This window comes from Lampris incognitus, chromosome 6 (genome assembly GCF_029633865.1).
Source record: "Lampris incognitus isolate fLamInc1 chromosome 6, fLamInc1.hap2, whole genome shotgun sequence".
Lineage (NCBI taxonomy): Eukaryota > Metazoa > Chordata > Actinopteri > Lampriformes > Lampridae > Lampris > Lampris incognitus.
The window spans coordinates 10,384,782-10,411,704 of NC_079216.1; the positions used below are offsets into that span (position 1 = coordinate 10,384,782).

At 47.0% G+C, this 26,923-nt stretch overlaps 2 protein-coding genes across 2 annotated transcripts in view; one reads left to right on the plus strand and one right to left on the minus strand.

The window, feature by feature from the left end:
- cttnbp2 (cortactin binding protein 2) overlaps window positions 1–11,448 on the plus strand; it is a 129,312-nt gene extending 117,864 nt beyond the window's left edge. The window contains exons 14-23 of the mRNA XM_056281552.1: window positions 3–102; window positions 1,475–1,645; window positions 2,816–2,988; window positions 3,986–4,164; window positions 4,768–4,988; window positions 6,137–6,319; window positions 7,045–7,096; window positions 7,785–7,896; window positions 8,560–8,667; window positions 9,878–11,448. Coding sequence (XP_056137527.1) covers window positions 3–102; window positions 1,475–1,645; window positions 2,816–2,988; window positions 3,986–4,164; window positions 4,768–4,988; window positions 6,137–6,319; window positions 7,045–7,096; window positions 7,785–7,896; window positions 8,560–8,667; window positions 9,878–10,204 — 1,626 coding nt within the window. The 3' untranslated portion in view covers window positions 10,205–11,448. The remainder of the gene's footprint in view (window positions 1–2; window positions 103–1,474; window positions 1,646–2,815; window positions 2,989–3,985; window positions 4,165–4,767; window positions 4,989–6,136; window positions 6,320–7,044; window positions 7,097–7,784; window positions 7,897–8,559; window positions 8,668–9,877) is intronic.
- Window positions 11,449–11,743: 295 nt separating this feature from the next.
- Window positions 11,744–26,923, minus strand: part of cftr (CF transmembrane conductance regulator) — a 58,634-nt gene continuing 43,454 nt past the window's right edge. The window contains exons 22-27 of the mRNA XM_056281208.1: window positions 26,522–26,752; window positions 19,244–19,399; window positions 18,496–18,585; window positions 17,091–17,263; window positions 15,446–15,551; window positions 11,744–14,592 (exon numbers count right to left, since the gene is read on the minus strand). Coding sequence (XP_056137183.1) covers window positions 14,377–14,592; window positions 15,446–15,551; window positions 17,091–17,263; window positions 18,496–18,585; window positions 19,244–19,399; window positions 26,522–26,752 — 972 coding nt within the window. The 3' untranslated portion in view covers window positions 11,744–14,376. The remainder of the gene's footprint in view (window positions 14,593–15,445; window positions 15,552–17,090; window positions 17,264–18,495; window positions 18,586–19,243; window positions 19,400–26,521; window positions 26,753–26,923) is intronic.

Here is a 26,923-nt window from a genome sequence, read left to right on the forward strand (position 1 = left end):
AGCACAAGCAGGAGGCGGGGGGCGTTGGCTGTGATGTGGTGCGGGTAGAAGTAGATGAGAGCCTGACCAAAGAGCACCTGCTGGAGACTTTCATTAACTGTGGTAAATGCATGCGTACTACGCACACACACACACACACACACACACACACACACACACACACAAACATGTCAAACATATGCACCTACCACAATGTCCAACACACCCAAGTGAATGCACATTTACATCCACATACTAATGAAGCTTCCACTGGCTAAAATGGTTGAGGTTGAATCCCCAAACCAGATCTTAATTACCACCTCCACATCCCTGTTTTGAACCCCTTACCCTGGAAGTTTTCTCTGTCCCCGCGGTAGGGATCAGGTTAATATGTGCGGCGTATGACCTACAACACACTATCAAGAAAGAAATCTTGAGCAATGCTATAGATTTTGACTGAGGAATCTAGTTAGGAGAACATTTAGCCTCCCAATAGATCAACATTGTTGTCTAATCAGTGTGCTGGGATCCAGCCAAAAGCCTTTGCTGGCATGATAAATCAGCTCCACATGGTCTGAGCATTCAGTCGAAATGATGTAATGCAATTTCATTTCATAGTAGATACATTTACTTTCATCAAAGAATTGCAAACTCTTGATTTTATCGTCTTTAGTTTTTGTTTTCCATTTCATTAATGGAGGTTTGCTGTGTTTTGGAACGCAGAATGTTTTGCCCAATTAAACCTTGATTTATGCTCGGACCGCACGAAGAACTTTATAGAGTTTACCAACAGCCAGTCGGTAGCAATAACATTTAAGAACTGGGTCTCCCTCTTGGTTTTTGGAAGTCTCTTATTGTAAAGTATGTCCTTAAAGGCTTCCTTGAGGAACCGCTGTGCGTCAGAGATTCTTGTAAGTACCATCCGAGTTGACAAACTTGTAATGAAAATGTCCGCGTACCCCTTTTCCACCAACACCGGGCCGGTGCTGCTACGAGCTCTCAAACCTAATCTCAAATCATTCTGAGCATTTGCCTGCTAGCTATGCCAGCCGAGAACCAAAAAATGATCCTCAGCTGGCATAGCTAGCTCAATTCTGTGCCTGTTTACCCGTCAATCTGAAACCGAGTAACTTGTGATGTGATGTTGGTGTGTGTGTTGAATGTTGTCGTCACCTAACAAGAAGCAATGTTAGCAGTGAGGAGAGTTTGGTGGTTCGACTAAATTAAAAAATAACAAAAATTAATGTCAAAACTAATCACTGCTAGAGTTTAATTTCTTGCTAGAGGACACATCTGGTTACGTAACTGAATATGGGAGTAACCGGGCTGGTTCATAAAGCGGTTTGATGGTTCCTTGTCCCAGCACTGGCTCTAGTTCGACAGAAAAATGGTTTCAAAAGAACCTCAGGAATTCACTCTGAATCTCTAAAAATTCCTCAAAATTACTTTCCGTGGTTCTTCAGATGGTGATGATTCTCTTCCTCCTCATTGTTAGGCTTCCTGGTGCCAGCTGTTGGTGTAGGAGGGTCCAGTGGCTCCTGTGGCCATGCTGTGGTGGTGCTGCTGGAGGGGCTGGAGAAGGCTTCCTCCATGTCCATTCTGCTGGGAGACCTGTGCCATGGATTAGACAACAGGGGCTCAGCCTGCCCATTCACCCTACTTACTGGTACAACTCACTGCACCATGCCACTTGCCCCAAGTTGAGCCCCAAGATTAAAAAATCCAAGTTGAGGGGTGTCTGGGTAGTGTAGCCGTCTATTCCATTGCCTACCAACATGGAGCTCGCCGGTTCGAATCCCTGTGTTACCTCCAGCTTGCTCGGGCGCCCCTACAGACACAATTGGCCGTGTCTGCAGGTGGGAAGCCGGATGTTGGTGTGTGTCCTGGTCACTGCACTAGCGCCTCCTCTGGTCGGTCAGGGCACCTGTTCGGGGGGGGGGGACTAGCATGATCCTCCCACGCACTACGTCCCCCTGGCAAAACTCTCACTGTCAGGTGAAAAGAAATGGCTAGTGACTCCACATGTATTGGAGGAGGCATGTGGTAGCCTGCAGCCCTCCCCGGATCAGCAGAGGGGGTGGAGCAGTGACCAGGACGGTTCAGAAGAGTGGGGTAATTGGCTGGGTGCAATTGGGGAGAAAGGGAGGGGGGGGGCAAGTTGAAATATTTCTATTCAGTGCTCCAGATCACCTCCTGAAGGGTTATGTGTGGTGCTGCATTGTATTTCTGGCCCACAACTTAAAATACCCATCAGGGGGAGATCTGTCAAGCATTTCTCAATTTATTAGTAACACAGTTGGTCTAATGTAAAACAAATGAGAATCTGATTTGTTTTTCACATAATTGTTCATTAGCCAGGTAATTTACAAGGGGGTTTGACTCAGCAAAACATCTTCAACATCTCCAGGGTCCACTATCTCTAAATATATCTCCAGTATAGCCATGTCTACAGTTGTAGCAATTCACATCATAGTGTAAAGGATTTTTTTTTTAATTTCATAAGTTAGTAAGTATTTAATGAATTACCAAGGGTTTATATCACTCCTTCCTTATAGGGTTAGGGTTAGATAGGTTAGGGTGAGAATGAGCAAGTCTAATCACAGTGAGGTAGTAACAAGGGGTAGTTGCATTTGCAATCAGACAATGACTTTGTCTCAATATCAATGGACAAACTTGGCTTTTTTAAGATACTCTAAAACAAGCCAAACCTAATCATGCCGAAAACATGTAAGTTTTAGCTCATGAACACAGAAAAGCACTGAATAAGTGAGTAAATAACCAGATCACTACAGCATCATCATCGTTTCTCTACTTCTGCCTTCTGTCTATACCTCAGGACCCCACCACTTTCGAGAGAGAGGCTTTCTGATAGGCACACTGTCCAAGCCCCGCCTCCAGGGCTCAGAGCTCCGCCTCCAGCAGCACTTCCGCTGGGTAACTCTTCGATGGGACCAGGAGCCGCTGCATGGCATGCTAGGAAGGCACCTCCGTAGGAAGTTGCTCCACAAGGTCAGTCTGAGGTTTATTGGTATCAACAAATGACCCAGGAAGTCAGAGCCAGAACCGGTCTTAATGCTGTCCAGAATGATTTAACTAATTGGTTGCCCTTCTCAAGAGTCATGATGTTCTAATTAGATAAATCAGCTGTGTAATACTAGGTTTGATCAAAAACTAGCCTGCACATTATCTGCTGTGGTACAGAGGGCTTTAGAGACTACTGGCTCATCATCAAAGGTTCATAATCCTGCAGAAAGAGGACCAGTCTGGTGACCAAAGACTTAAGCTTTGCTTTCCTTAAAACAGTTTGATCCAAGATAGTTTGGCTTCTTCTCCTCTGTCAAGTCCTCCCAGTTTCCCCTGTACTGCCTACTGCTGATCTGAATGGAGGAAAAGTCACTAAGCATGTAATATTGAAATCGTGGAGTTTGGCACCGTGGTGGCTCACCTGGTAGCGTGCGTACCACATACAAGAGATTGAGTCCTTATGGCAGCGGCCTGGGTTCGAATCCAGCTCGGGCCCTTTGCTGCATGTCATCCCCTCTCTCTCACCTGCCTTTCCCGTCTCTCTCTACTGTCGCTGTCAAATAAAGCAGAAAATCCCCCCCTCCAGAAAATAAAAAGTGCAGTGTTTGAAGACCATTGGACACGAGTTGTATTTTATGTTTATGTGGTGAGTTAAACTGGAGCCTAAATGTTGTTACCGCAGCCTTGTTTTATTTTCCGTCCACCGAATGTGGCCTCACTATAAACTAGCCCGTTTAATGACAGGGTAATGAAACAGAAATGTCAGGACGGGGAAATTCTTAGTAAGCCTGCAGGTAGTGTCATTGTAAAATCAATACGCTTTATAGATCAAGACCCCCAGACGCACGGCGCTTCCGTAACAAGATGTTTTGTCAGTGAACACAGGATGCTTTGCTCCTTCTGTCCTCTTGTTTTTCCCCACCCCTCTCTGCACCCCCTTCATCCTCCCCATCCACTAAATCTCTCTCCCTCCTTCCTCCAGATGGGGACCGGAGTGTGGGACCCTGAGGGCCCGTTGGAGCGCTCGGTGGTGTGGGTGAGTCAGGTATGGCAGCAACTCAACGCCTGCCTTTCCCGACTGGGAACCCACGAGGCCATGCTGGGCCCCCAGCACTTCCTGTCCTGCCCAGTCGTCCCACACAACACACAGGCCATTGTCAAGTGAGTCGACTCTATGCGTGACAAAATGAACTACAGGTTGTACAGTAATTATTACTGGAATGGTTGTTGTTACTATAGTTTGTCATGTGCAGTATATATGAGAATACTATTTCTCCGGGTATTGTAGCGGTCTATTTCTTTGCCTACCAACACGGGGATCGCCGGTTCGAATCCCCGTGTTACCTCCGGCTTGGTCGGGCAGACACAATTGGCCGTGTCTGCGGGTGGGAAGCCGGATGTGGGTATGTGTCCTGGTCACTGCACTAGCGCCTCCTCTGGTCGGTCAGGGCGCCTGTTCAGAGGGGAGGGGGAACTGGGGGGAAGAGCGTGATCCTCCCACGCGCTACGTCCCCCTGGTGAAACTCCTCACTGTCAGGTGAAAAGAAGCGGCTGGCGACTCCACATGTATCGGAGGAGGCATGTGGGTAGTCTGCAGCCCTCCCCGGATCAGCAGAGGGGGTGGAGCAGCGACTGGGATGGCTCAGAAGAGTGGGGTAATTGGCCTTGTACAATTGGGGAGAAAAAGGGAGGAAAATTTAAAAAAAAAGAAAAGAATACGATTTCTCCAGCATGACCCAGTCTCCTGGGTGTGTGTCCCCGCAGGTGGCTGGCTCGGTTGTGGAACGCCGTGGTCGTCCCCCGTGTGGAGGGAGCGATCATTTCCCGGGTGACCGCGAGACGCTGTTCCTCTTCCTCTCCCTCATCCGCGCGACTGTCGCCTAGCAACCGCGGGCTAAGCCCCGGCCAGCAGGCTGTGGTGAAAGCTGCCCTCAGCATCCTGGTCAACAAGGCTGTTTTACTAGGCTGTCCTCTGCCAAGACACGGTGGGTCTGAGTGTGTCTTTCTGTTGACAGTATGTTTGTGAGATTGCTCCTCAGATTGGTCAATTCATCCCTTCTATACAATTTCATATACAGTATAAACCAAAAGACATCTTAGAATGGTGTTTCTGGGTTTGTTTTGAGTGGGGTTCACTATTTTTTTCAAAATGAGTCAACCTGCTTGTGGAAATTTTCTTGAAAAAAAAATTCCTTAAACCAGTGGGTCTCAACCCCAGTCCTTGGGACTGCCCTATGCTGCTGGTTTTCTCGAACTGCCAGATAAGAGCTTATAGACCTGGAACAGCAGGTCAGTGTAATGAACTACCTAAAGGAATAGAAAACTGGCAGTACGGGTGGTACCTGGGGACTGGTGTTAAACTGGTGTGTTAAACTAAGACTGTTTATTCCATCCGTTTCAAGATATTGTGGGCGGCACGGTGGCCCAGTGGTTAGCGCTGTTGCCTCATAGTAAGAAGGTCCTGGGTTTGAACCCCAGGCCATCCCAGGTCCTTTCTGTGTGGAGTTTGCATGTTCTCCCCGTGTCTGCGTGGGTTTCCTCCAGGTGCTCCGGTTTCCTCCCACCATCAAAAAGACATGCATGTTAGGGTTAATACTCCTGCCTGTGCCCCTGAGCAAGGCAATAGGAAGAAATAGCTGGAGTTGGTCCCTGGGTGCCGCAGCTGCCCACTGCTCCTAGCTACACAGCTCGGATGGGTTAATGCAGGGAGTGAATTTCATTTGTATGCATGTACAAATGACTAATAAAGAGTATTGTGTTCTATTCTTGTCACCAGTTTGAAGAGAGATCCTGAAATACATTTGTACTTTTTGAAAAACAGAACATTATGAGGTGTGATGAAACTACATAGTGGGCTTTTGTTGCTGTGTGTATCAGTATCACAAGGACTTGGAGAGGACGAGAAGCCGTCTTTACAGTGATACTTCCAGTGGAGAAAAATGAAATGAATGAGTAAATGAAAGACAGAGGGGGACTAGGTGGAAATCAGAATGAGAGCGGGAGTAGTGATTGATTATGTATAAAAGAAGAAAAAACCCACTGAAATAAGGAGAGGAGAAGAAGGAGGGAGTCTGAGAAAGACAGTCTGTCACATACCAGAGCGAGGCAGAGATTGATTTCTCTTGCTTTTCAGAGATCGATCGATACTTGCTGGAGTTCCAGGGCGGGACCTTCCCCTTGTCAGCCGTTGGCTCCTGTAAAGGAAGTGGCGGTGGAGCAAGGAAGGGGCGAGACAGCGGTCTGTGCAGACGAGCCAACACCAGCCCGCGGAAGAAAGGGAGCTCCACCTCCGACTGGAGCTGCTCCCTTAGAGAAGGTAAGAGGGCTTCTCTGCCACTGGACCCTCGTTAGACAAACACACAAGAGACATCACTTGACAGCGGGATTTTTTTCGTACCCGTTTTCCGGGAACTCTGCCTATGATTGGCTAGTACTCGTTGAGAGAGCGTTCACCTGGATTCCGGGAAGACCCGCCCCTACTCTATCTCTGATTGGCTAACCCTAACCCCACCCTAACCTTAACCAACCTAATCAACGGAGGCAACGAGTACTAGCCAATCAGAGGCAGAGTTCCCGGAAAACGGGTACGAAAAAAAATCACGCCACTTGATAGGGTTAGCGTAATGATTTCCTGGTGCTCAGTCAACTATGATGAAGTTCACTTGCACACAGGTGTAAAGGAGTAACGTGACCTCAGTTTTTTTCTTGATGATATTACAAATAACTAAAATAGGGAATAAATGCTATATGTAACTTTAAAATTGATCAAGTGACAGAAATAGCTTGACACACTGTCTGCAGGGCGGTGTTGGCTTAGGTCTTCCTAATCCCTAATCTTGCCTTGATGATGATTTCCAGAATGGTGTTACCAGATCAACAGACTGGGAAGGACACTTGATTCGATAAAGTGAAATATTTGTTATGTAACATTTAAGATGATATAAAGTGTATTTTAAAAGTAGTGGGCATGAATCCCAGTCGTTTGCCCGGAAGGGAACTGTGACTTTCAACAAGGTTGCTTTTCATATCTTGTCATTTCAGGCTCGCTGTCCAACACTGATGTCCGCTTCATCGCCAATGGCAACGCCCAGAGGTTAGTGTATAATTTAGCTTCAATATTGATGGGGGGGGGGGACTTTTCATTCAACCTCTGCATGAAATAGATTCCCCGTTTCTTAAAAAGTTGTTGTTCCCCAACGAATACAAATATGCGTCACTCCTCACCGGATGCCTTTTATAAAATTTGGGACCCTTACTTAGAAGATATTGGACCTGCACTGTCATCTTCCATGTTACAAGGGTTGCCTAAACCGGCCTAGCCTGTCCCCACGTTTTCTATTGCAAAACCAGTTTTCCTGTAGTCTTGCTATTTGTTTACATATTTATTTATTTATGTTGCCTTTCTCTGTTGTGGGGGTGGTGAGGGTTGGGGATGGAGATAATGCCCGCTATTTTTTATTTACTTACTCATTTTTCACGTTGTGTCTGAGCTGTTGTTTTGTGTTGTAGACGAAAATGTAATAAAGATATTCTAAAAATAAAAGGGGAAAAAAAAGTGGTTATTCCATTGATCTTTATACATGATGTTCCAGTAAATGGTGCAAACGCCACCAGTATTATTAGCAGTTCCACAATTAGCCAGCAGGGGGCAGAAGTGTCTAGTAAACAAATTCCAGTGATGAATGTCTAGATTAAATAAGTGTGTGTGTGTGTGTGTGTGTGTGTGTGTGTGTGTGTGTGTGTGTGTGTGTGTGTGTGTGTGTGTGTGTGTGTGTTTGCAGGGTTGGGGCCGGAGAACCTGCCGGTCTGTCTGTCTTCTCTGATGATGAAAACGATTTGATCAGAGAGCTGCAGACAATGTGCTCCAGCAAGTCAGAGCCTGATATCAGCCAGGTACATGATCAGGACCTCCTCAAATCCGGCTCCACTTTGGTCCCATCCTTAAGAACAATGTGTTGAAAGGGGAAAAAAAAAGTTTTCTTCTTAAAATGTATGATAAGAAGTTGTCTGGTTGAAAGACAGCTGTGTATAGTCGAGTGTTAAAACATGCCTCTTTGGTTCTGTACTTGTGAAAGGATGTAGTGGTGAAGTCATCCAGGTGGGCTTTCACACCGGCTGGCACTGTGTGCTGCACCATAGGAAGACCAAAGCAGCATGAATGCATGGAGGGCGACTTGCACAATAGTCCCCGATGTACTCACCAGCAGCTGAACTGCTTATTAGGCTTGCACCCATTCTGTTTTGAATCACTTGTAGTCTCTCAGTGTCCTGAATTGCAAGGTGTGTCCATGTCCCAAGCCTCACTCTCGATGCAGACCTGCACACACCCACAGTACTCCTCCCCCTGTCCTGACTCCACAGTCACACACAGGCTTTCATTTAGCCCAAACATGTCACCTGATGATTAACTGGCGCTAATGATGCTAGCTAGCTGTGCATGATGGCACAGACTGTACAAACCAGTCGCAATGTGGCAAGGCATTGATTAAGCTCTGTGTTGTGCACCTCCTGTCCTTCACCGCGCTGCACCTTTGTCCTTGCTCGTTTTTCTCATAGATCAGCGGAACGAAGGAGGACCTGATGGGTTTTCCCAGCCGTCCCAGCGAACCTGTGACCCCCCACAACACTGTGCAGGAAGCCGCCGTCCAGCCACAGCCACAGACGGTGAGGCAAAAAAATATGGGGATTTGTGGCACTTCAAAGTAATCCATACAAGCTGGTCGATCAGTTTGTTTTAAATTTGCAATGCAGATTGATGGCATTTGTGTGCTGGTTTATTTTGTAATATGTGCTTCTGAACTGAATATCATTAACAGAACTCTACAAGTGCAACAAGGTTCTTTTCTTTAGCAAGGTTATATGACCCAACAGACCCATAAGTGTGTGTTGTTGTTGTTGTTTTTTTTGTCGTGCACTTCTTTTAATCATGTTTCTTGATTTTATCATTACCTCACACATAACTAAATGGGTCTCCATCATGTCAGAATACGAGCCTCACTGTTAACACTCCACAACATGCCACTGCTGTCCAGCTCGCTGTTTGGACTTGGAGTGTGTGTTGAGGTAAGGTGGCCTGGGAGGGACGGGACTTGTTAAACGCTGACCTCACAGCAAGAAGGTCCTGGGTTCGAGCCCCGGGGCAGTCCAACCTTGGGGGTCGTCCCAGGTCGTCCTCTGTGTGGAGTTTGCATGTTCTCCCCGTGTCTGCGTGGGTTTCCTCCCGGGTGCTCCGGTTTCCTCCCACAGTCCAAAGACATGTAGGTCAGGTGAATCAGCCATACTACATTGTCCCTAGGTCTGAGTGTCTGTGTGTGTGTGTGTGTGTGTGTGTGTGTGTGTGTGTGTGTGTGTGTGTGTGTGTGTGTGTGTGTGTGTGTGTGTGTGTGTGTGTGTGTGTGTGTGTGTGTCCTATGATGGACTGGCGGCCTGTCCAGGGTGTCTCCCCGTCTGCCGCCCAATGACTGCTGGGATAGGCCCCAGCATCCCCATGACCCTGAGTAAGGATAAGCGGTTTGGATAATAAATGGATGGATAATTATAATAATAAAAAAAACAAAGGGCAATTGCTTGGGGTATTTAACAAGCTGAAATCAGTTGGAGGGAGTTTGTCAGATTATTTCAAACCAGGATTTCCCTGACGGTTTCTGACATACGCTGTGCAACAAACTGACCTCTTAAATCCTAGTTTGCATAGAGCTTTAATGTATGTCCATCACTGATGAACTCAAACACAGATGGACAGAAACACACACACACACACACACACACACTCTCTCTCTCTCGCTCTCTCTCTCGCTCGCTCACTCACACAGGAAAACTGTCTTCGATAAAAAATGATTAAAATCCTTCATCTTCTCTCTGACCTCACCTGCAGACCGGCGGTCGTCAGTCCAGCCGCAGTCCCGGCCAAGCAGCCCAGAGCAGCGATCGGCGCTCAGCCGCCCGGGCCAAATCGCAGCTCCCCGTCCCCAGCAACAGGGGGCAGCAGACACGACCCGCCTCCGGCAGCAGCAGCAGTAATGGCAGCAGTGGCACCAGCCGTGCCAAGACCCCCGTCAACCGCTACAGAACCGAAACCAGCAGCAAAGCAAGGCAAACCCCGCCCGGCCAGAACAATAACTACCGCAACAACGTCAACAACAACAACCAAACACACGAGGACATTTGGATCCTCCACAGAGACCTGCATGAAAACAAGTAGACCCCCCCCCCCCCCCCCCGTCCAGCCTCCCACCCCCCCCACCCCCCCGTGAAACCGCTGTGAACCTCCCTCCATGTTGTACAGATTAGGTTAATGACGACCTCTGACCTTTTAGTATTTGTACTTGTTATCCGTACTCGTTGCACTGTACTACAGTTGTGTACTTGGGGACCATGGTTTTATTCTACTACAGTGTTGAAGTATTGAGCGTTCAAGTAGAGAAATAACTGGCAGGGAATTAAGTGAAAAAACTAGGTGGTAAGGATAACGGTGTATACTTCTACAGGGACCTTAATCCAATGCCGTTGAACCTGTGAATTGACCTGTGGACGAGTCCCCCCGAGTAGGACACGCAACAGTGCGACGGCACCCGACAAAATGTGAGAAGATGTGACCGAGCTGTAGGAAGACGTCCCCCCGAGACACGACCCGCCGCGCCGTTATTGTGCATTTAAGAATCAGTTTCCGTCATCTGCCGCACTGGATTAAGGCCTCTGCTAAGAGTTTCTGCGAGTCCTCACACAGGCTTTACCGTTTTTTGGTGAATGTGTTTTTCGGAACAAAGGAAGAACAGGAAGTTTTTCTTTTCTCTGTTCATAATTAAGTATTTTCAAATATTCAAGTGTTTTATCTTTAAATAGTTGCAAGGTTGGTTTGAATACCATTGAAATTAATCAGGGTTTACCAAATGTATTTGTAAATAAGAATTAGTAAGTTTAAATGGTATATAGATTGGTGTATGTGGTATGACGCTTGTACAGTAAAGGAATCTTAAAGCGAAACTGCTGACGGAAAAACAAAAACAAAACCTTGTACATAGTGTTTGTAAAACTGAGTTTGGTTTTGAACCCTTCACTTGTTTCAGAGTGAACAGAATGTGGCAATAAGTAACGGAATCGCGTAAACAAAGGGCGTCCTCTGTCACCTGTAAGCCATAATAAATATTTTAATTACCCAGAAGTCCACCCGGCTCATGGTCCCATTCAAACCTCGGTTGAAAGCCCCAAAGTGGTAAATCCACAAACCCGTCGCCGCCGTTTTCCTTTTTTTTTCCTTCCCACTTCTAAAGAGAAACGTTCTTTTCAGGGGACAGTTTTAATAAATATATCGATATAAATATATATAAATATATATAAAGGAAATATTTTAGTCAGCATTAGTCATAAATCCACATGGTAGCTGTCTGAGGTTTAGAGTTTGTTTTTTTTGTGGTTTTTTTTTTCAAGCATTAAAACCAACCTATTGACCCCCCAACAGCTCCTCCGTGCTGTCGTTTCATTTGCTTAATCCGCCCCATCGGATGCGGTGGCTTTCTGAACCGCCCGTGTAAAACCCAGACCCGGGCTCACTCGGGTCGGTCACTGGTGTTACCAAGCGGATACTTCCTGCCGCAGACGTTTGGGCGAGTTTAGGTCGCGCCACAAACCAGAAGGTTAAAAAACACTGGAAGACCTGATGTGCCAGAGCGGTCCCAGGCCTCCTCACGCTGCCTGGGCACGAATAATAATAACCACACAAATACTGCTGGGATTTGTTTCGGGGTTTTTTTTTTGTTTTTTTACTTGAAATTTTGTCAACCAAACAAATGCATTTATACATTTTTTGGGGGGGACATCTTGGTCCCTTTCCTATGAGTAAGAAATAGCTTGGTTTTTAATTTACACTGTTAGAAAAAAAAGAAAGGAAATAGTCATCACAGTAACATATCGAGGCTTGTTCATAATTGTACCTTCATTTCCTGCAGTGCATCTTATGCAGAACTACATTTGACTTGCAAGGAGCGGTATGCACCCCCTTTAAAATGACAAGGGCAGAACAAAGGATTCTGGGACTGAAAGGAAGTGCAGACGGTATTACGCCCACACTTGCACACGGACACACACACACACACACAAATCATTTGGACATACATATGTGTTGTGTTCTTGCACGCCGTTGGTCCTCGTATTGTAGGCTGGGGCCCCTCCACACAAGAGCAAATTATGTATTTTGCAAAAACATTTTATTCCAGTATACTTTTAGTTCCTATTCGGCAAAGAAACATCCTTCACGACAGAATATCCGAGGTACCTTAACCTTTCCGATAATTAATGAGTAAATTAACCGGGGGGTTAAAAAAAAACAACCTTCATTTTGTGTAAAGGATGAAACCCTCTGCCACAGGAGCACCACCTGTGTTTTTCCCGGGTCGTGTGTCGAAAACGTTGACATCGGCTTGTCGTCCGGCGTTCAAGCCCCGACTTTCTTCCTCGCCTCACATTCGGGTGTGGAGAAAGTGAAGTCGTACCTAAGGGTGTCTTTTAAAGTGCATACAGAGGGAAAAATAAGGGCACATTGGCTTGCCACTTGCTCGCGGCAACAACCGGTTGTTGTGTGTGGGTCTGGTTGTGTAATGAGGTGTTTTGGGGGGGGGGGCGAAACGACCCGGCAGACACGCGACAGAGAAGACGCAGCACTACAGAGGAAACCATGTACATGAAATGTGTTTTTTTTTGTTCGTTGACTGCTGACTGACTGCTGCACCACTGTGTTCTCGGGGCCCTGTCCCTAAGACCAACTGTCTTGTTTGTTTTTCTAGCTGCTGAATGTTACAAGGAATCGTCAATTCGGTCCCCCCACCCCACCCGGCCAATTACCCCACTCTTCCGAGCCGTCCCGGTCGCTGCTCCACCCCGCCCCTCTGCCGATCCGGGGAGGGCTGCAGACTACCACATGCCTCCTCCCATACATGTGGAGTCACCAGCCGCGTCTTTTCACCTGACAGCGAGGGGTTTCACCAGGGGGACGTAGCGCAATGGAGGATCGCGCTATTGCCGCCAGTCCCCCTCCCCCCAAACAGGCGCCCCAACTGACCAGAGGAGGCGCTAGTGCAGCGACCAGGACACACACCCACATCCGGCTTCCCACCCACAGACACGGCCAAATGTGTCTGTAGGGACGCCCGACCAAGCCGGACGTAACATGGGGATTCAAACCGGCGATCCCCATGTTGGTAGGCAATGGAATAGACCGCTACACGGCCCAGACGCCCAACTGGGTTCTCTTGTGTAAATGACTGCGGTCCTACTGTAGGATGGATGGATGATACTGTAGGATGGATGATACTGTAGGATGGATGGATGGATGATACTGTAGGATGGATGATACTGTAGGATGGATGGATGGATGATACTGTAGGATGGATGATACTGTAGGATGGATGGATGGATGGATGAAAAGGGACTCAAAACAATGGCTGTTGCTGTTGTGTTTAGTCAGTCTGAACTAAGCTGAGACAGACTGAACCCGACACAAAAAAAGGTTAACCGCTCCTATTAAAACAGTCTTCGCAAGTTGGGACAGTAAATAATACCTTAATTGAAATATCAGCATAATACGAACAACCTCAAACCAAGATAAAATGAGTATAGGTTCACGCTTTCTCAAAGCAAATACATGTCTGGCCCCTAGAAAGACTATTTGGATTGAAGGAGACCCGGTGCGCACACACTAACAGAAGGCACATGCTGAAAACTGCGCACCACAATGGTATTTGCATACTGTCTTACAAAGGCACTTAAAAATATGATCCCGAAAACAAGACGCGGCGTCCACTAAGTACGCCGGGAGAACGCACATCGAAAAATCAAGGCCGCTCGATTCTCACACGTGACTTCTGCCAGAGCTTCTCTCGGGAAGGACGATAGATTTTACCTTTCCCGTTTTCGTCTCACCACCCCACATTAGTGGGTGTGCTTCATAAATTCATGTAAAATTCATGGACGGGAGCTGGGCGTCCACTTTACAGCCGTGTTCATTTGTCTCCCTAGACGCGGACATAACACTGCGGTGTTGGAGGCCACGGGTGGCGTTATGAGAATCGCTCTTAACTGTGTGAAGGCTTAAAGTACAGTACTTTCACAGACAGAGGATGACCTGTGCTGCGGGGCGGGCAGCTCGCTAGCCCATTGGAAGATCACTTCAGGCCCATCCTGCAGGTGCAGTACTGATACTCCGCAATATTACCTGCTCTCATCTTTACATATAGGCTTTTCACAGTCAGTTGTAGCCCTTTACTTTGCGTAACGTCGTGTGTGTGCATTTGTGTGTGTCCATATGTGCCGATTTATGGGTATATGAGCATTGCGGTAGCGTTGTGTAAGTTTGCGTGCATTAATCTGCATCCGGCAGCTTCAGAGGCGCGTGTCCTGGACTTCGTCCTCAGCCTCCTCGGGCAAGGCGGTGATCTTGGCTCCCTGCTGGGCAGACCTCTTGCTGGAGTTGAGGCGGTGCAAGCCGGGGCAGACCTTCAGGCGCTCCGAGGGGCTCATGGCCTGTCTCAGGTGGCTGGTCTCTGTCAGCAACCTCTGGATGGAGTCGTAACGCTTCATGGAGTTGCCCTCGACCATCTGAAGATGGAAAGGAAGTGGGGTCAGACCAGATGGCCGCGTGTTGGTTTACTAGTTGTACACCGAGTGTGTCACAAGAAATGCCACCCAAGGCTTGTGCCTCTTAAGAGACTGCTCTGCGCTGCTCTCTGCCCATCTTGTTTTTCTACTTTGCATCTCATATGAGGTGCACTGCTGCCCATGCAGGGTTGTGTTACCACAGTAGATGTGTACGGACACTGGCTACAACTCAACTTCATCATCGAAGCTTGACGTTTTTGCATTTGTTCTCAATTTTCGAGTAACTATTTTTAATTTATATCGATTAATAATCTTTATCACTTACAGTAGTGTCACATCCTTCCTGGATGCTGGCGTGTGTTTGCATTGTGTTACGCAGTGACAGTCTGCTCAGTGAGAGCACGGGGACGGTTTTCTTTTGATACCTTCGTTACCTGCCCCCGCGGACAGCATCAACCCCATAACAGACCCTCAAGGTTGGGTTACGGGGCAGGGAGGCGGCCTCTTTCCCTTACGTTAATTTTTCTTTTCCTGCCCCTCTATTGGTGGAATCGTCCCAACACAAACAACCATTGATGACAGCAAACACATAACCGCACGCAGACACGGAAACACACACACACACACACACACAAGTAAGAAAATGCAGATGCACCCAGACCAACACGGAGACAGACACAAAACCCAAACAGACGGACATGTATACACATCTGCAGTTTCTAGGACGAGCTAGGAGAGAGCCTTCGTCATACCGAAACAATCTGACATGGAAAAACTGCAAAAGCAATGACAGACGCTGAGCAGGGAGTGTGTGTGTGTGTGTGTGTGTGTGTGTGTGTGTGTATACACTAACCAGGAATGACTGACATTCCAGCAGTGGCTCCACTCTGTGCTCTGACAGGATGACGGTACAACTGGAGAAAGATTGCTTCAGAGTCTTCCTCAAGACCTTCAGTGTTCTGTTCACACACACACACACACACATCAACAGTTAGATATAAGATTTTAAACAACAAATGTGATTCAATTTTTGAGTCTGGAGGTTCACACAAAAATGCCACAAAAAGTGACACTCAAGTATACAAACACGTACAAGCACACACACGGCGATGTTTATTTCAACTTGTATTGCTACGCTCAAATGCTTCCCCTTCCTCTCTTATCTCAAGCAGTCCCCTCCATTTAACTAAACAACAACTCGCACACACACACACACACCGACACAAACACACTGAGTCGTCAAAGTCCCCCGCCCCCACTGCTATAACGCATTAGCCTAGCGCTGACTTCCTGTCCAGGTTAAGATGAAAGGTTCGTGGGGGGGGCGGGCAGTGCCACAGCGACGTCACACTAGACCGCACGTGACACGCATCGTTTAACACCAAGAGCCCCTTCCAGTCCCATGTGGTTTTGTACACATGTGTGCACAAACCGCCATACACCGAGGGTCCAGGTTACTGTAAGCACGCAGAGATTGTCACCATATGCTGTGGCGGGGACTTCGCACATGGTGGTTCTGGATGGCTAGCGCTGCGCTGTGACCTCACTTCCTGTTTACCGTCCAGACATTCAGCTGGTGCTTTCATCCCGGGGCCACTTAAAATAAGTTTGCGTTCTCAGTCTTGCCCCAGCGGTGCTTTGTAACCGATGCATCACATGGGCGTTGGTGGACACGGAGTTCCCGTTAGGAGGGTTGGGACCTGTGATCTCGTAGTTAAAGAGTCAAGTCAGTTTTCTTTGTAGAGCCCAATATCACAAATTACACATTGGTCTCGAGGGGTTTTACAGTACTGGTAGTGACAAAACAGGATCCCACTTTTGTCCCCCCCCCCCCTTTTTCTCCCCAATTGTACCTGGCCAATCAATAATACCGCTCTTCTAAGCCATCCCGGTGGTCACTGCTCCACCCCGTGCTGATCCGGGGAGGGCTGCAGACTACCACATGCCTCCTCTGATACATGTGGAGTCGCCAGCCACTTCTTTTCACCTGACAGTGAGGAGTTTCACCAGGGAGACGTAGCACGCAGGAGGATCGCACTATTCCCCCTCCCTCCCGAACAGACGCCCCGGCCGATCAGCGGAGGCACTACTGCAGCGACCAGGACACATCCCCACATCTGGCTTCCTACCCGCAGACACGGCCAATTGTGTCTGTAGGGACGCACCACCAAACCGGAGGTAACGCGGGGATTCGAACCGGCGGTCCCCATGTTGGTAGGCAACGGAACAGACCGCCACACCACGCCTGACGCCTTTTGTTAATGTCACTCACTGTCTCTTACACACAAAAAAGCAGACTCAAACATTTATATAACACACAAACAAACACCCACATACAAAGACACACACGCTCACAAGTTTTATGAGTCATATGGGGCCATTCTGCAGCATCGCTCACACCCAATGTCGGTAATCTTGATGAATTTAGTGGAGGCAATGGGCCATATGAACACACACACACACACACACAGACTGGAGGAATGTTTGGTACTACTGACATGGTATCGAGGTAGGCGGAGGGTTCGTCCAGCAGCAGGATGCGGGCCCGGCTCAGGATGGAGCGGGCCAGGCACATCAGCTGTTTGTGGCCATTGCTCAGCACGTTGCCCCCGTCTTCTAGCTGGAAATCCAGCTTATCTGGAAACTGCTCGATCACTGACTTCAGTCCCACCTGGAGGACAGAAATGACAGTGTTTGGTTTTCAGATTAGATAAAAATAATAATTTTAGTGCACCACACATTTCAGTAAAAGCAAATTTAACACACTACAAGACAATTATTAACAATCAGCAATTAGAAGAATAATATATTACTAATAAACTAGAGCTGAGACTTGGGCACATATGGAATTGCGGCTGCATTTGAGGGGTAATCTTGTCAGCCATGGGGAGAGGCTCGGGGGTCCAAAAAGAAGAATCGATGGCGGGTCAAACATCTGGGGTCCCACTAACCCACCACCACGAATCCTGTATGAGAGTACTGATTCCAACAATGGCTTCCCTCCACCATATGGCTGACATTTTTTTCAGTGTTTACCTAAAAACATGACTGGTTTACATGCAACTGCATTTTAACTAGTACAAAGGTTGAGATCCCTTTCAAGGAGCTGAAGGTATATGCGTATGGCAGATGATTAAAATTAACATTGGAATTTTTGCTCATGCGTTTCCATTTTCCCTAAATCATGTTAGGAGGGGAATCAGGAACCACAGCTGATGAATCAAACCAGCCAAATTCACTATTTTACAGGCAAACTAGATTTTTAGAGTACAACGGGGCCTTTTAAATGGTTGGTTGACTGCCTGCTGGTAGTGACGGGGAGAGCCGATATACTTAACCAGCTACAGCCAAAACATGGCGGCATCATGCTGGCTTGCTTAGCTGGTCTTTATTTAAATTAGCCCAATAAGCACAACTAGAAAGGGAAAACGCAGGGTGTCTGGGTAGTGTAGCGGTCTATTCCGTTGTCTACCAACATGGGGATCGCTGGTTCGAATCCCTGTGATACCTCTGGCTTGGTCAGGCATCCCTACAGACACAATTGGCCGTGTCTGGGGGGGAAGCCGGATGTGGGCATGTGTCCTGGTCGCCGCACTAGCGCCTCTGTTCGGTCGGGGCGCCTGTTCAGGGGGGAGGGGGAACTTGGGGGGAATAGCGTGATCCTCCCACGCGCTACGTCCCCCTGGCAAAACTCACTGTCAGGTGAAAAGAAGCGGCTGGTGACTCCACATGTGTCGGAGGAGGCATGTGGTAGTCTGCAGCCCTCCCCGGATTGGCAGAGGGAGTGGAGCAGCGACCAGGACGGCTCAGAAGAGTGGGGTAATTGACTGGGTACAATTGGGGAGAAAAGGGGGGCAGGGTCCAAAAAAAGAAAGAGAAAACGCAAACAGGGAAAGGGCTCACCTCCTCAGCCACCCTCCATAACTCCTCATCACTGTAGCGTCCGTGCGGGTCCAGGTTCATCCGGAAAGTGCCGGTAAGAATGAAGACTTTCTGGTCAACATGATAAACGAAAGCAACATGTTAAAGTAGCAACAGGTGGACCAGAACAAGAAAAGAGCAACACTGATGTGAAACTATGTAACCTCCCCACCATAATTACCCATTGCTTACATCAAATCAGATTGGATAAAGTTTGAATATGTGGAAAAACTGCCTTCAAATACAAATGGACTCATCACTGACTGACTTGTTTCAGTGATGGATCAAGTTGTTAACGGAATTTACAATTTCCGCTGTAATAGCAATTATTACAGGCACTTTTGGACAACAGGTGCTTATGAAGTCATGGCAATACTTTGGAGCTTGATTATCCGTTACTTTTGAAACATGTCAGCCTTTTAAAACAAAACAAACCAGGAAGGGCTAACGAAGCATAACGGCTCTATTTCAGATCTACACAGCAGCACAGAGTCACAGCCGGGACATGCGTAAGTACAACACGGCATTACGCCGCTGGCTGCCAGAAAGGTTTGATGTGAATTTCCTTGGTTTGAGAGCACATCGACAGCTGTGTTGTTTTGACCCAACTTTTTTCTGGCAAGATTTGTTCTTTCTTTTGTGAGGAGGAATTTCAACCTGCAAGCGAACGTCTTGCTGTGTACATCCCTTGCCCGCTTCCGAGGGCCCTGCGCAGGGGTTGATCCCATACCTGTGGCACCACTCCAAAGGCCTTCCTCCACGTTTGCAGGGAGACAGAGTTCCAGGAGACACCGTCGACGGAGATCTCCCCGTTGGTGGAAGCCAGGCGCAGCAGAGCGGACAGCAGGGTGCTCTTCCCTGAACCCGTCCTCCCCAGCAGACCGACCTGGGCCACAAGGCAAAGCAAAAAAAGATTTACCAGATATCGTACTCGAGCAGAGGTATATAATGTTAATTCAGGTCAACGTCACCTCAGAGAGTAACAGAGCTCGCTGAGAAAACAGAGTTGAATTTGAAAACAGTTGCACTTTAAAGCTACCACAAACATATACATGTATTCATTCATTCGTTCATCTTCAGCTGCTTTTCTGGGGTCGGGTCGCGTTGGCAGCAAGCTAAGTAGGACACTCCAGACGGCCCTCTCCCCAGCAACACCCTCTAGTTCCTCTTGTGGGATCCCAAGGCGTTCCCAGGCCAGATTGGACATGTAGTCCCTCCACCGAGTTCTGGGTCAACCTCGTGGTCTCCTCCCAGTTGGCCGTGCCCGGTAAACCTCCAAAGGAAGGCGCCCTGGAGGCACCCTTAACAGATGCCCGACCCACCTCAACTGGTTCCTTTCAATGCGAAGGAGCAGCAGCTCTACTCCGAGCTCCCTCCGGATGTCCGAGCGCCTCACCCTATCTCTAAGGCTGAGCCCAGACACCCTACGGAGGAAACTCATTTCAGCCGCTTGTATCCGCGATCTCACCCTTTCGGTCACTACCCAAAGCTCATGACCATAGGTGAGGGTTGGAACGAAGATTGACTGGTAAATTGAGAGCTTTGCCTTCTGGCTCAGCTCCCTCTTCTCCACAACGGTCCGGTACAACATCCACATTACTGCTGATGCTGCACCAATCTGCCTGTCAATCTCCTGCTCCATCCTACCCTCACTCGTGAACAAGACCCCGAGATACTTGAACTCCTTCACTTGAGGCAACAACTCATCCCCAACCTGGAGCGAGCAATCCACCATTTTCTGGTAGAGAACCATGGCCTCAGACTTGGAGGTAGGGCTGCAACGATTAGTCGACACAATCGATTACGTCGATTATGAAAATTCGTCGACGCGGAATTTTAGAGTCGACGCGTCGTATTATTATTATTATTAGTAGTAGTAGTAGTAGTGTAAACTACTAATAAGACACGTTAGTCCCTAGCTAACGGGTCTGACCCTTTAGCCGAGCGGTTAGTAATGCCGCCTTGTGGTGCAGTACACCCCGGATCGAATCCCGCACCGGGCAAGAAAACAACCGGTTACAGTAGTGGTAGCGTAGTGTAGTTCAAACAAGCCCGCTGCGGGATTCGATCCCAGGCGCACTGCACCGCAAGGCAACGTGTCTGACCGCTCGGCTAAAGGGGCCAACCTCGCCAGCCCACCGGCCAGTGAGTTTTGTGTAGTTTACAGTAGTCACCGTCTCCTGTATGCGCGCTCCGAAGAGACTTTACGAGGATGTGCACGCTTCCGGTCACTTCCGGAGCCCACCGCTTCCTCCAATGTAGCGTAGCTCAATCAAGCCCGCCGTTGTAGTAGTAATAGTAGTAGTAGTAGCAGTAGCAGTAGTAGTAATAGTAATAGTAGTAGTAGTAGTAGTAGCAGTAGCAGTAGTAGTAGTAGTAATAGTAATAGTAGTAGTAGTAGTAATAGTAGTAGTAGTAGTAGTAGTAGTACTATCATCAAAGTCCCTTCAACTGTGTGATAAACCACATAAATGTTCATTTGTAACCGCAATGCCCTACCGGAAGTGGCTGGGGGCAGTATGGCTTCTATTGTCTGCCATGACTGCATTCTGTACTAACGAAGAAGAAAATATGAACGATGGCGCGACGGAGAGAGAATCAGGGTGAAGAAGAGGCGAAAAAATCGAGACCGAAACTTTCGAAAGTATGGGAGCATTTCTCCGGAAATAAACCATGAACCAAGTTAAATGCAGACTCTGACGCAGAGATGTGATTTCCCGGCAGCACTACGGCGATGCACGAGCATCTGAAACGCAGGCGCCCTGGCGCCATGACAACTGCTCCGGATGGGTAAGTTTTAGCTAGTTAAGCTAGTTGATATCTTGTAGATCTTTTATTTTCAATGCCAACTGGTTATAATGTTAGTATCGTAATGTTTACGATACTAACATTATAACCATCTACTCCGGGATGGTTTTGATATGTCTGACTGTTGTTTTGGTATAACTGACTGTTGTTTTGGTATAACTGACTGTTGTTTTGATATAACTGATTGTTGTTTTGATATAACTGACTGTTGTTTTGATATAACTGACTGTTGTTTTGATTTAACTGACTGCTGTTTTGATATAACTGACTGTTGTTTTGATATAACTGACTGTTGTTTTGATATAACTGACTGTTGTTTTGATATAACTGACTGCTGTTTTGATATAACTGACTGTTGTTTTGATATAACTGACTGCTGTTTTGATATTACTGACTGCTGTTTTGATGTAACTGACTGTTGTTTTGATATAACTGACTGCTGTTTTGATATAACTGACTGTTGTTTTGATATGTCTGACTGCTGTTTTGATATAACTGACTGTTGTTTTGATATAACTGACTGCTGTTTTGATATTACTGACTGCTGTTTTGATGTAACTGACTGTTGTTTTGATATAACTGACTGCTGTTTTGATGTAACTGACTGCTGTTTTGATGTAACTGACTGCTGTTTTGATATAACTGACTGCTGTTTTGATATAACTGACTGCTGTTTTGATATAACTGACTGTTGTTTTGATATGTCTGACTGCTGTTTTGATGTAACTGACTGCTGTTTTGATGTAACTGACTGCTGTTTTGATGTAACTGACTGCTGTTTTGATGTAACTGACTGCTGTTTTGATGTAACTGACTGCTGTTTTGATATAACTGACTGCTGTTTTGATATAACTGACTGCTGTTTTGATATAACTGACTGCTGTTTTGATATAACTGACTGCTGTTTTGATATGTCTGACTGCTGTTTTGATATAACTGACTGTTGTTTTGATATAACTGACTGTTGTTTTGATATGTCTGACTGCTGTTTTGATATAACACTGCTGTTTTAATATAATTAACTGCTGTTTTGATATGTCTGACTGCTGTTTTGAGATAACTGACTGTTGTTTTGGTACAACTGACTTCTGCTTTGCCGTAACTGTCTGCTGTTTTGATATAACTGTCTGATGATATATATTGCACTTTTACTTCAGCACTGGTTTTGCTCTTAGATGCTTGTTTAGAGACAAGATGCCATTATGACCTCTGATGACTGGTAGTTTTCCCTATTTCCTACGTTAAATGCACTTATTATAAGTCACTTTTGATAAAAGCGTTGGCTAAATGACAGTAATGTAATGTAATGACAGTAATGTTTATGTTAGTTTACCTTTCAGTTATGTAAGCTAACGCATTAAGTGCAAGTAAATCAGTAAATTATAGGAGTAGCCTACCCTGTCTCGTCTTCCCTATTTCTTTGCTCGCATTAATACTAGCATTCATTCTGAATAGTAAACCTCCTCCACTTAACGTTAGCTAGTTAGTGTGTGGGTTGGAACATATCAATAATTCAGTTGTAAGATGTTTAATCAGTTAAATGGTTTAATTGGCATTAGGCAAGTGAGGTAAAACATGTACTGGAGCCCAGAGCCCAGAGATGGAGGGTGTGACAGAAATAATAGCTGACTAATTGAAAAAACAATCGACAGATTAGTCGGCTACCAAAATAATCGTTAGTTGCAGCCCTACTTGGAGCTGCTGACTCTCATCCCAGCCATTTCACACTTAGCTGCAAACCGCCCCAGTGCGGTTTCGTTTTCTGAAGAAAACCAGTGTTGTAGTCGAGTCACTAAACCTCGAATCCGAGTCGAGTCCGAGTCCCCAAAGAAGAGTCAGAGTCGAGTCCGAGTCGAGTCCCCATTACCTGAGTCCGAATCCGAGTCATCAAGGTAGGGTCTGAGTCGAGTTCCAAGATGGGCTTCAGTGCTCCGCTCTGGCACCGTAAAAAAGCTGACATATGAATAAAAAAGGTCGACATTAAACAAAAATGACACAGCTGTCACCATTTCAAAGGGAGATTATTTACTTTGTGACACAACAGCCAAACAAATGCACTTGCAAGCATGTGCACACACACCAGTGTTGTAGTTGAGTCACTAAACCTCGAGTCCGATTCAAGTCTCGAGTCCCCAGTGTTCGAGTCCAAGTCCAAGTCTGAGTCATCAGTGCTCAAGTCCAAATCGAGTCATGAGTCCTGAAAATCAGGACTTGAGTCGGACTCGAGTCCTGGACTCGACTACTACAACACTGGATGAAGCCAACAAAACCCCATCTGCAAAGAGCAGAGATGCAATTCTGAGGTTCCCAAAACAGACACACTCCTCACCTTGGCTGGGCCTTCAGATCCTGTCCATGAATATCACAAACAGAATCAGAGACAATGGACAACCTTGGCGGAGTCCTACACCCACCGAAAACGTGTTTGACTTTGTGCCGAGAATGCGGACACAGCTCTCACTTTGGTTATACAAGGACCGGGTGGCTTGTTGCAACTGCCCCAGTACCCCATACTCCCACAGTACCCCCCCACAGAGTGCCCCGGGATACACGGTTGTAAGCCTTCTCCACGTCCACAAAACACATGTAGACTGGCTGATCAAACTCCCATGCCCCCCTCAGCACTTCCGCAAGGGTAAAGAGTTGGTCCGTTGTTCCACGGCCAGGACGGAATCCGCATGGTTCCTCCAGCAACTTCTTTTCACCTGACAGTGAGGAGTTTCGCCAGGGGGACGTAGCGCGTGGGCAGATCACGCTATTCCCCGCCCCCCCCCCTTAACAGGTGCCCCGACCAACCAGAGGAGGCGCTAGTGCAGCGACCAGGACACACACCCACATCTGGCTTCCCACCCGCAGATACGACCAAATGTGTCTGTAGGATCCCCGACCAAACCGCAGGCAACGCAGGGATTCGAACCAGCGATCCCCGTATTGGTAGGCAACAGAATAGACCACTACGCTACTTGGAGACCTGGTATTGCAGTATTTGTGGTATAGAATTAGGTCTTTAGACTGTGATGTGAGCAGTGGTGGTCCTGTGTGTGTGCGTGTGTGTGTGTGTGTGTGTGTGTGCGTGTGTGTGTGTGTGTACGTATAGTGTAATGTGCTGTTTGTTTGTATCTAAGAAAGACAACTTATTAATGAGAAATATAGACATAAATGAAAAGAATATACAGAGACATGTTCATAAATAGATCCATAGCACTCTAGAAAGGCTCTCTTCTCTTGGTGCTTATGATGCCAGTGTAACCAGGTTAAAATTAATGTTTTTATTTTATTTTGTTTGAGTATGAAATATCACCAAATCCTGTCTGTGTGCTGTTATTTGTGTTTACTACATTTTATTTTATGTCATTATTTACTTTTATGTATGTTTTACAACGACCGTCATATACGTGTACTGTCGCTTTAAGAGAGAGGTCTTGTGGGTACACGGAAGAGGGAACGCGGGAGAGGCCATTTTTGTTTTGTGGGGGGAGTGTCAAGCAGCGATCGAGCCGAGCCACGCGTGTTTCTTACCGTAGCACAGTTTTGCTGGTTGAGGAGAACGTAACCTTGAGTATCCCTGTAAGAAGATACTGCAAGCTGTGGGATAAAATACTTGTTTAACCTTTCTTACATCGGAGTCCCATGGACGGGTTCTCCTTCTAACGCACACGAGTGAAGTCCGGGCAGTGGTTGAACTTCGACCCCCACGTCCGTAAGAAACACCGCTCCCGCTGGAGGACTGGACGTTTGTCGAAGGGTTTGAAACCAAAATAAATGGCAAGGTGGGCCAAATAGAGTCCTGTGTGTCCCCCCTCCTTCCTTGATCATGATGATGATGATGATGATGAGAGACTGAGGGCCCCCCAACAACACCTGGGGCCCCACCCAAAATAGAACACAACGCAGAGCTACTGATGAGAGTGACGGGCGTGCTGCAGGCTGACCAGCATAGAACAGCATAGGACTGCCCCCGTTACACCAGGGAGTTCATCTAAAAGCCAGTCACCATCCTTCCCAGGCCGGCATCAACAAACAGACCATTAACAACAAGCCTTAGCTAATGGGTTAGGCTCAAGTGCTAACACTTAGTAGGTCCCGCTGTCCCCCAGGACTCATTATGGGGAAGCTGTAGCCACTGTTTGGAGGAAATAGAGAGACAGAAAGATGGGATATTCTCCCTTTATGTCTTTTTTCTTTCCTCTAAGATGAGCTCCGGTCACTTTTTTCAAAACTAACATCATCTGGGTGTCTCAAAACCGGATGGGCAGGTAAAAAGGTTGTGTATGGCAGCTTACACGGGGCTATTGTATGTACATGTAGGTGTTTGTCTGAAAAACAGTCCATTCATCAGTTCAATTCTAAACCATAGTGTTTTCTAATGGAGGCTGGTAAAATTTAAGTAAACAGATTATATTGATAGGCTGCAGAATAGCTTGGCTGCAGTCTGGATAGTGCGTTCTGCTCAAAAGCACATCAACAGTAAATATTAAAACTGTTTCTCATTAACTTTCCCACCGCAAATTTCATCCACCGGTGCAGGAATTTCTGTCCTCATCCAAGACCAATAACAAACAAATTCAAAGAAAAAATTCAGACGTCAAACAGAATCAAGTTGGGGTTCGTGATCTTGTGGAGATCTAATGAGGTAAAAACACGATACTTGGAAACACCAGTAATATTCAACAGCACGAGCTGTATGCCCCCGTCATGAACGAATTCAGGATCACGCATCCACACAAAAGCAAACTCATGCTATGTTTACACCACGGGTTTTGATGCTCAGTTCCAATTGTTTTGCTCATATCTGATTTTTTTTTGACCACCTGTTTGCATCTACTTTTAAAAGTGACCCATATCCAACTCCCTTGCTTACACCATAATTCTTTGGTTTGCACTCGAAAACAACCAGCATGTGTCAGCCCACACGAGAGTTTAGCCACCGATGCAGAAGTAAACAACAACGTGTACACCACGTCAGTGAAAGTGCAACGAGGTTGTAAGAGTGTCATATTTTGAATGACGTACAATTCGCAATAACCTGAAATAGCCAGTCCATGTGCTTTTCCCAGTTACACGATATTTGATCACATATTCGATCTGTGGCCCATGTGAGCAAATAAACTGGAATTCTGTCACTTGTACCAGGCAGTCTAAACACAGCCATACACACACTTCGTCGCGTCACTTTCGCTATTTCATTATTTGGACTTACGCTGTGCCCTCCTTCCACGGTGAAGGAGATGTCGCTGAGCACAGCGCGGCCGGCCTCCGTGTACTTGACAGTCAGCCCCTGGACGTCCATCTGTCCTCGGTTGGGCCAACTCTCGTGGGCATGGGGGTTGTCGATGACCAGGTCCTGGCCTCCTTTGGCCCTCCTCCGACCAAGTAGCGGCTCCTCTGAGGGCAGGTCGATGAACTTAAACACCCGGTCCACCGAACGCATCTGGTTGGAGGGCGAGGGAGAGAGCAGAGGGGATGGTGAGGCAACGGTGAAATAGTGATGGACAGAGTGGAACAACAGTGGAAGCTGGAACATCATCACATATAAAAACATGTATTTGGGAAGAGGTGCTAAAAAGGTGGTTTGAAAGGTTACGCTGCTAACATCAAGGGA